Source organism: Phaethon lepturus, unplaced genomic scaffold (assembly GCF_000687285.1).
Source record: "Phaethon lepturus isolate BGI_N335 unplaced genomic scaffold, ASM68728v1 scaffold28658, whole genome shotgun sequence".
NCBI lineage: Eukaryota > Metazoa > Chordata > Aves > Phaethontiformes > Phaethontidae > Phaethon > Phaethon lepturus.
Window position 1 is genome coordinate 6,401 of NW_010560420.1, and position 9,685 is coordinate 16,085.

The following is a 9,685-nucleotide window of genomic DNA, read 5'->3' on the forward strand; positions in this document are numbered from 1 at the left end:
GCTCTGCGCGTGCCGCCGCACAAAACCTGTTAGGAGGGGCCGTGCAGTGCTGCCGTGGTCAGCCAAGGCCACTTCTCCGCCCCAGCGGCGTGCCGTGGGGTCTCCCGTCCGCCCGGCAGCCGCGTACACGGCGTATTTCTTGTTTGCTCGTTCTTCGGTTTATTGACACACCAACACCTCCTTCTGTTGCTTCACACCTGAAGCTCATTAGGGCCGGTGTAGGTACCGTTTCGGACCTGGGCCATACAACAAGAGACCTGCAGAACCGCCTGGCTGTTTTAGGTGGGGAGCGGGTGCTGTTCATAACAAGTTCACTGCAAGCCAAATCCTCAAGTTTTACTGACGCATACAATTTTTTTGCCAGATTTTAAAAGCACTTCTTTCTTCTCTCTCTCTCTTTTAAAAATAGGTCACATAGAGCCAATTTGTCTGCCTAATTTTGGTGAACAGTTCCCAGAAGGGAAAATGTGTTGGATATCAGGATGGGGAGCAACTGTGGAAGGAGGTATTTTAAATTGTCTGCTGTTGATTACACTACATGAAAACATCTCACATACATACATATAGGGTCAACGAAGGCAAAAGTACTGTGCAAACCCATTTCACAAGGAATGGATGGGTACACTCTGTGAAAAGGCTGAAAAATCACATGTAGACAGCAACACCAGCCAGAATGTTGTACTCAGCCTCAGCCAAACAGGCTGTCCCCTTTATAACTTCAAGCCTATAAAGCACAGAATGAATCTAAGAATCAACCATCCATTTTTTTCAGAGGAAGCATGTATGTATTTTCAGGAGGGTTGGATGATGTAGAAATTGAATCTGTGAATAATGTCACAAAGAAAAGGGAATTCTTTTTTTTTTTTACCATGACTCACAGGTCATATTAGTCAATAATATATACTGAATCACTTTCATGTGAAAATACTTGGTTTCTCAGGTCATTGTTTTTGTTATTCTTCATTTGTCTCATTTAATGTGTTCCTGTTGTTCAGAGAATAAGAACAGTATGTTACCTGACCTACAGATAATAGTGAAAAGTGGGAAAAAAACAAAAGCGAAGTTTACCACACAGAAAGTCAGCTATAAATTGGCAATAGACAGTGTGCAATTGCTCCCATCTGTAGAAATGATTAATTCAGGCTCTGAATAAAATAATTATTTATAAAATAAACCAGATGTTTGTAGATGATTTGTTAACTAATGGAACAGGGTATAAATTTGGCACAAATTTTGGCAGTAGTATTGAAGACAGTATCCAACTAGCTTTTAAGTTCATTACTGTCATTGATTGTCTAGTTTGAAGTAGAAACACATAATGTACAGCTTTATATTATATACTGTGATAATCTAATCTACAGCTCTATAGTCGCTAGTTACTGGATTCTGTAAGTGATGAGACATCTAGTTGCCTGACTTGTATGTCATTTTAACCATATTTCTTCCACCTTTGCTTGCCGATTCTTCATATGCCAAAAATATTTTCTGTTTATAATCAGAGATTAGTTTCAAGGACAGTGAGTCCTTTGTTTTATTTTTCTGTTTTTAATAGGCGATACATCTGACACCATGAATTATGCAGGTGTTCCTCTGATTTCTAATGCAATTTGCAATCACAGGGATGTCTATGGTGGGATCATAACTCCTTCAATGCTTTGTGCCGGTTTTCTAAAGGGAGGGGTAGACACCTGCCAGGTACGGAAGTTTCCAAACTGCAACTGTGCTCATTAACATCAGCAATGGAAAAACATGAGCGATAAGATATCACAAGGCACTCCCAGGCTTTTCTTGGGCAAACATTTGGTTTTGTGCCATTTTACTCTGTTTACCATGAATATCGATCGCTGACTGTGAATGCATTCATATGCTGCAATCCCCTTCTTATATTTCTTCTGTGGACCATATCTGATACTTCTGAAGCCAAATTTACTTAAGATATTTTTTAACTTCTTGCATGTGCTACAGCATGGCTCCATCCTTTCTTTGCCCTTGTTGTGGCCTCTGCATTGCACTGAACTGCACTGCACTGTGAGCAGCTCTGGAGACCTACAAGGTGTAGAAACCCCATGGTGAAAAGCAGCCAAAGCATATATCAAGAGAGAAGCAGAAGCATGTGATTTTGGAAAAAGTAGAGTGAGGCAGGGGGAAGGAAGAAAGAGAGAGGTTTTTGAGTAACTCAGACAATTGGTAATGAGTCTGGGGAAGATGGGTTCGTACCAGTGATGGATCGGAGGATCCTTCACATCACAGGGTGGTGATGATTCAAAATAACTGTCAGAGTCATGATGGCGCTCACCTTTTACCAGGTCTCAGCCCCATACACGCTAATCTGGACTCACCTAGCTAGTCGCAGATGAAAAGCAAGGGTAGGGGAGGAACTTCATGTTTCCAGATTTGCTCAATGCCAATTACACAGGGGACAAGACAAAGCGAAGGCATTAGGTGTGTAGAACTTCATTCAAGTGCCTGTTTGCACACCCCGCTCCCAGCAAGGTACCTGGCACCAGCATGTCACCGTGCCTGGGAGAGCTGCCCAGAGGCATCACGCTCAGCCTATGGCTCCACGTGACAAAATGAGCCTCACTCGCTAAAGGGTGAGGCTTGTTCCAAATTCCCTTTTTTCCTGTTGTTGTGCTGGTTTTGATGCTCATAGGGCAGGAAACTGCCCCAGAAAAAGAAGTTGATAGTTTTCAGTACTTAGATGTGAGTCTATTGGGTTGAATCTGCTTAGCAAAGTGTCTGGGAAGGGGCAGAAAATCAGTGTGCGAGACTGCAGGCAGGGAAGGAGGTGGGGTACAAGCTTGCTGTTGCAACCCTGGGTTCTGCTCAGCCCAACAGCCAGAAGCTTTTTGAGAGAAGCAGCCGTGAGAGACCAGGACCATGGCATGGAGACTGCAGATTAGTGACAGCCTGCCTGCAGGCACGCTGCCCAGCACCTGCCTGTTCTTTAGCAGCAAGCTTCAATGTTGCTTCTGTTGTACGGTCCTCCTAACTGGGGGAAAAAACCAGGATCCAACACATGTCTCTGAGAAGTCTCTGACTTCTGCTGCAACATATGCTTTTCCCAGGTCCCAGAACAGAGCAGAAATAGGAGATAGATACTGAATTACTGGACTGTGCCTCTTCCCCTACCCCTCCAAATAGACATTCTCTTCCTTTTCTGGGGCACTGACGTTTGTCTGAATTCTTTGTCCTGCAGGGAGATAGCGGGGGCCCTTTAGCATGTGAAGATACGAGCGTCTGGAAGTTGGTGGGGACCACCAGCTTCGGCGTGGGCTGTGCGGAAAAGAACAAGCCGGGCGTCTACAGCCGAACCACCTCCTTCCTGGACTGGATACACGAACAGATGGAGGTCTGGTTTTGCCCTGTCTCTCCATCTCCGGCTGTCGCTTTGCTCTGCCTGTGCCACACAGGGTTTAGCTCGCAGTAAGGCCACGTGTGACCCAGGGGAGCATCCGGGGATCGGGGCCAGTCCCTGCGCAGAGCGAGCAGAGCAGGGCGTGGGGGTCTGAGCGAGATGTGGGGAGCGCCGGGGCAGGGGTACGCAGAGGGGAGCGGAGCGTGGGAGTGAGTGGGGAGGGGGCATGGAGGCGCAGAGCAGGGAGCAGGGAGGTCTGAAAGGGCTGAGTAAGGAGATGGGGGGTGAGGGAAGTGATGCTAGGGGACTTTATCTGAAGCCATGAGGCTGCTACAAAAAAGCCTGGGGAGTGGAAGCTGAGTGGGCCAAAGCAATCGGGGAGGGGGCGGGAGACGGTGTGGTTGGAAGGAGAGGAAAGCAGAGGCAAGGAAGTGGGGGGACACTGCAGCCGCCTTAACCTGCCCTGAGGGTGCCCCACTCCCCGGGAACTGGGTCCTCTGCTGTCAGCACCCCTCCAGCGCTGCCAGAGAGATGCTGGGTTCAGCCAGCTGAGCAGGGAGAGTCGTTGTGCTCCAGGTGGACTCCCAGGCAGGGATCTGTTACCTAAACAGAGGCATCTAGAGCTGTTTTGGAGACCCCAAGCTGTCCTGCCTGGCTCATGAGTGTCCCTGCAGAAGGGCAAGGAACTGCAACTGGCCCTGGGTTGTATGCACCATCCCCATGGGCATGTCTCAGATACCCAGCAATGGCTCAGGTAGGTATGACAGAGGATCCGTGGGAGATCTGAGGCCTTCCAGACCAACTGCTGGATGCCAGGCAAAGTGCGCTAAGACACCTCGAGTGGCACTAGATGGTGCATGTGGCAAGGCAAGTGAACCATCCTCCACTGCCGTGGTAGGAGCCTAGACACATAGCTCACTGGTAGACACCTATGCACAGGCTCTTAATTGTCATTTTCTTAGCTTCATGGCAAAGCCAACCTAAGCACCAAAGTGTACGTCCCATCCTGCTCTAGCCAGGTCCTCACAGACAGTGGTGCCAGCGCTGCTATTCCACCACCCAGTTTGCTGGAATGAACCGACGAGCGAACAAATGAATAGCGGCGATGCTATTCCAGCACCAGCAATACAGCCCCCAGCCCCGACAGCTGCCTGTGCCACCGTGGTGGCACGTGATGAAACCGCTCCTGCCCCCATCTCATTTGTGAAATACGTAAGACTTCCTCCTCAAACCGAAGTGCCAATATCAAGCGTTCACAGGCAAGGAAATGCCCAAAATAAGGTTATGTGTGCAATTTCAGTTCAGCCCCGACATCTGTATACTGTATGACACATGCTGTTTTCACAACCTGTATTACACACCAAGATTTATGCTATCACATGTCTATCTGTCACTCAACAAAGCTACAGAAGGCAGGATAACATGTCTAAATCTTTAAGACCTCTAATACCACTTCTTTTTCTTCCCCCCCAAATATATGCATCATTATCATTCATTTGCAGATAGAGAAGCCCAGATACTTTGATGAAGAGTTCATAGCCAATGAAAGCACAGATCTCCAAGAAGTGATCAAGGGGAAAAAAGTATAGCTAAATCTTTGTTTAGCTAAATGCTAACATGTTATAATTTTTCACAGGGACATCCTTCAGATGTAAAAATTAATTCACCATCCTCTTAGAAAGGATTTTCAACTGCAGCATAGAAATGTGGACACTTTTTAATGGATGCTGAAACAAACCAAAAGAAAGCAGAACTATTGTGCCCTTGAAAATGGGACCAAGGGAATGGCTTGCACCTGGCAGATCTGTATTGTGGCATAACAGTCCTGATCTGCTCTTACCTGCTATTGCTCACCATGGATCAGGGTTCATCTGGTCTCTCCACAAGTTTCTGTGCTTCCTTCAAACTAAATTAACGCTCACAGCTAAGGCTTAGCAAAGGAGTTAGGAAAGAGATCCATTTTGATCTAAGAGATGCAAAATTGCAAGATAAAGAATTTGGCCTTCAGCATGCCTGTAAAGACTTTCTTTCTGGAAATTAACTTTATAACAATGCACCCATCAGGGCCGATTGTCTAATGCAAGGCATGATCAAAGAAGAGGCATTTGTGTTTTCTGATCTTCCGTTTCCAGGCTTAAAACCTGAAAGAAGCAGTTCCGTCTCTCAACTTTTCATGAGGATAGAAACATTTTGCTAAAGACTCTCTCCTGTGAGTGCGAATAAAAGTTTTTTATTGCTTTCCACTAAGTGGTGAAAATTAGTTGATGTCATTTAGCAAGATGTTTCTCCAGCATTGTGAACAGAATTTCTGCTGCCTCTATTTTGAACAGCTCTCCCATTAGGGAGGAAGCAAAAAGTTTATAGCACTGAGTACCAGTGACCTACATACATTACTGTCTGAGAAATGTTACACTTCAGCTATTAAATTTGAATAGACAGGGAAGGTTTCTACCCCAGCAAAAAAGAAAAAAAAAAAAGAAACCAGCAGTGGAACGACTAAGAGGAAACAAACCTCTTCAAAGCCTACTTAGCTCCCTGTATGCATGTGTCCCATGCATGCAGTATCTACCGCTATTACTAATATATTCCTCCATCCCCCGTAACCATATTTCTTTATGTTTCCGTCTCAGCTCATGCAAGGCTGAGAACCAGTGACCTAAAGTGGTGAGAGAAGCCGATGGCATTTGCTCAGGTTCACAGTGTATGCCATGGGAACTGGACCACACCTCTTTTGTCAGTGTGTTTTTCTGAAGAACTTCAGCTGACAGAACTGGCTCCAGCAGCCCAGTGTTTCCTTGCGTGACCCTAGTACAGCAGGGGAAAGAAAAGTCACTCCCTTTCAGAGTTCAATAGGTGGCAACAAGAGCATGTGAATAGATGCATAACTGTTTTTTCTTCCCAGAGAGAAGAGCTGCAGACCTGAGGAGAGCGGTGGTGCATTGGGCTTCTGAAAACCCACACCACGCTCCAGCCCCAGAGAAGGATGCACCGCAATCTTCTGGACACCTGCTCTAAGCTTTGTACCTTCACAGACTACTTTTCACCATTTCTTTTCTGTACTGGTAACTGTACTTAATGAAAGCTGTTGCACATTCAGGCTCTTTTGGACGGAGAGGCAGTTCAGTGCTGGATGATGGGCATGCGTATTTACTTTTACTGTCAGCTACAATTTCATATGTAGAAAAAGTGCTAAGACTGGTAACCCAGGATGCTATCACAATAAAGTTTTGCAGACAGCATGAGTAAAAAAAATAGAGCAACTTCAGATCAGGTTGCTAGCTATTATTTTAGTACTTACCTTCCAAAAGACTTTTTCCTGTGAGTATTCATCTACAAGGTCCATGCCCTGTTGCACAGGCAGCAGCAGCGTTTTTTGAAGCCATAAAGCTAGCAGGAAGCAAGTAGTTGGCACTTTTGGCAAGCATTTGGCAAGTATGTTCAACTCTTGTTATAAAAAATCTCTGGAATTTTTTTTTTTTTTTATATCTCTCAATCTTTTATCATGTGGCTGTGAATAAAGTCCCTAAGAATTGAATTCTTAGGTGTTTTCTTGCAGTAAATAGCTCTGAAAAAGCAACACATAGGTTGTAACTTCACTGAAAAATTCTGAGAGTACTGAATAGTCTTAAAGGGAAGAGGAGTTTCTTTACTGCCTTTCAATAGGCTAGAGAGCCAAAATCATTGCCCTATCTATGACGCACCACGCAGTGCAATAGCCATTGAACACTTCCAAGCTCACATCATGTAGTAGAGTTCACCAAGGCACTCACGCTCAGTCGCCTTCCCTGTTTCCCCTCCTTTTCTCAGCAGACAGGATGATATAGATCCTGCACTCTTTGTACCTATTGGTGACGTCACTGGTGCGGATGAACTGATGCCATCCAGGCAAGGGACAAAATATCTGAAGTGCTGCTGTGATTTCCCACTTTACAAGCCATTTTAATATAACAGCCTCGTGTTGTTAAGTTGAAAAATGCCTGATAGTTTTGCACTTGTCCTTTGTAAAAATCCTGGGATGAAAATTGTCGATTTTAGAATTGATTGCCAGGGACTGGGTACGCTGAATAATGGATAATATTGTCAGAGTTTTTCAATATCAGCCAAAACTGATCTTATAATCTGATTAAGTGCTGTTGATCAGCTTGAAATGTTGTTTTGGATGCAGTCTATATGCTTCTAAATTAGTATCTGCATCGTCATCCACCACTGCTGCAAGAAAGCGCTGGCAGAACTGGAACTGCGTTCTCACCGCAACATATCGTGTCAAAATTGAGACAAAGCAGCAAACCCGCATGAACTGTCAACCTCCACTTTGTTCTGTGAATACAAACTTTGATATCAAGGGACGCTGCATCAATACCTTTGACCCTGGCAAAAAGAAATAACATGTTGTTAAAAGGAAGAGGGAAGCATTATTGCAAAGCTGACACAAAAACTGGAATGGAATGGGAAGTTTCAACTTGACAGAACCAGAGTTTTAATGTTCACTGTTTGTTATCATAACATTTTCACAGCCTCAACACAGCTTGTGTTTTAGTATTATCAGCAGTTTGGAGATGAGGGCACTGGCCCCTGAGCTCACAGAGTTGTCATTTCATATTTCTGAAAACAGCCGCTGAAAATTCCTTTTGAACTCCTTCTATTTCCATAAAAAGACTGCACTATAAGTATCCATTGTTGTCTGCCTTTATATTAAAGAGAAATACAATGTAAAATGTAGAAAGCTAGTCAACTCTTCCCAGCAAGAAGTCACATTGACACTCAGATCAATGACAGTCACTTATGGGTAGACCTAGCCAGGGTTCACTGAGCCGCAAATCTTTCTTCTGACTTCTGCTATGTCCCTTGCTGTGGTGTCTTAGGTATAGGCAGAATACAAATGACTCGCTCTATAAAGCTGATTTTCCTCTCCCAACTTACACCATCAACAGGCACGCCAGAGTTTAAAAAAAAAAAAAATCACAATATTAGCATATTTCTTTGTGTTAAGCCAGGTGAAGATACATGGGGGTTTCAGCCATTTGCTGTGGGAAGGGATGAGCATTGTGTTTTATTCAAAGAGAAGTAGGATCGATGAGCTTGTCTCTACCTGTAGTCAGTATTACAGCTGGAATGAACTGCCAAACAGTAAAGTAACTTTCCAAAGAGGCGACACAAGTTACCAAGCCTTTCCTTTTCCTTAGATTTTCTTCTCTCTATTCGATGAAAATAGTTAGCTACACTGCATGTGCATGTACAAAGGCCTGCCAGACCAGGTGGGGCTGAAGGCAGCTCTAGTTCAACTAATCCTGATTAGAAGTTTTGTGGTAAACACCTTGGAAGTATTTAAAATGTTTATACTAGAGGAGTGTGTATCTGCTACATTATTGAAGAGGCTGATGAAACAGTTTCTGGCTTGTGAACTCGGATCACTGGTTGAAATGGTTGCTTTAACATAGGATTACGTTACAGCCACAGCATCCCTTAGAAACACAACCTGCTTGTATGCACAGCTTGTGGAGCAAACTTGCATCAACATGACTCAGAAAATGAATCCAATATATAACTTTACAAGAAATTTCCAGTACGTGAAGAAAAATTCCTTTACCATTCATCATCTGTTCCTGTCATCATGATATTTAATTCTGTAATTCTGGAGACTGTGGCAAAATTGATAAGTTTGGATGAACCAGATTTGACTTCTATTCAATATGCAGTTTTCCCAGACACTTTAGAAAAAAACCCTCTCCTTTGGCCAACCTGAAATTAATTTTTTTCACTTGAGACGTATAAATAAAAAGGCAATTTCCATAAAGATATAGAGAGAGGCATAAAAACAAATGCCTAAGTTTGTTGTTTGAGAAAGCAAAAATGTTTTCTGAGAGGTGACATGCTTTTACACGCTAACCCATCCTGCAGCAGGAAGCAATCACTGTGCAGAGGTGGGGATGCGGCACAACTCTTCTTGTAGGGGCTGTGTCACTGGCAAGATTCGCTGAAGTCTGTAAATGCAAATTCAAATAACAAATAGATCTGGCTTGTCCCATTTTTTGACTGTCTTCAACATCCGAACAAAGGAGATGATTGAAATCTTATATTCTAAGTGCTGCACTGTAAATGTTGCTGGTTTTGGTGACAAACTTAGTTTGATCCCTGGAAGGTACACAGTCTCCAGTGTCTCTGTGAGTGTAGTACCATTTTAAGATGCGCAGATCAAATTTCTTTTCTTCAGCAAACAGCCCCGTGTGAAGCAGTACCACACTTGCAGGCAGCAGGAGCCTGAGATTACATAAAGCACAGTGAGAAGCGAGTTTAACTTTAGGGAAGGTACAAGGGAGTGTTTCTTAT

At 44.2% G+C, this 9,685-nt stretch overlaps 1 protein-coding gene across 1 annotated transcript in view; it reads left to right on the forward strand.

Annotated features, from left to right (window-relative positions):
* TMPRSS3 (transmembrane protease, serine 3) overlaps window positions 1-6,281 on the forward strand; it is a gene marked incomplete at its 5' end in the record, with an annotated part of 12,210 nt that extends 5,929 nt beyond the window's left edge. Inside the window, 4 exons of the mRNA XM_010293663.1 lie at window positions 410-505; window positions 1,553-1,695; window positions 3,200-3,352; window positions 6,261-6,281. Of these exons, the coding sequence (XP_010291965.1) occupies window positions 410-505; window positions 1,553-1,695; window positions 3,200-3,352; window positions 6,261-6,281 (413 nt within the window). The remainder of the gene's footprint in view (window positions 1-409; window positions 506-1,552; window positions 1,696-3,199; window positions 3,353-6,260) is intronic.
* Window positions 6,282-9,685: the final 3,404 nt, after the last annotated feature.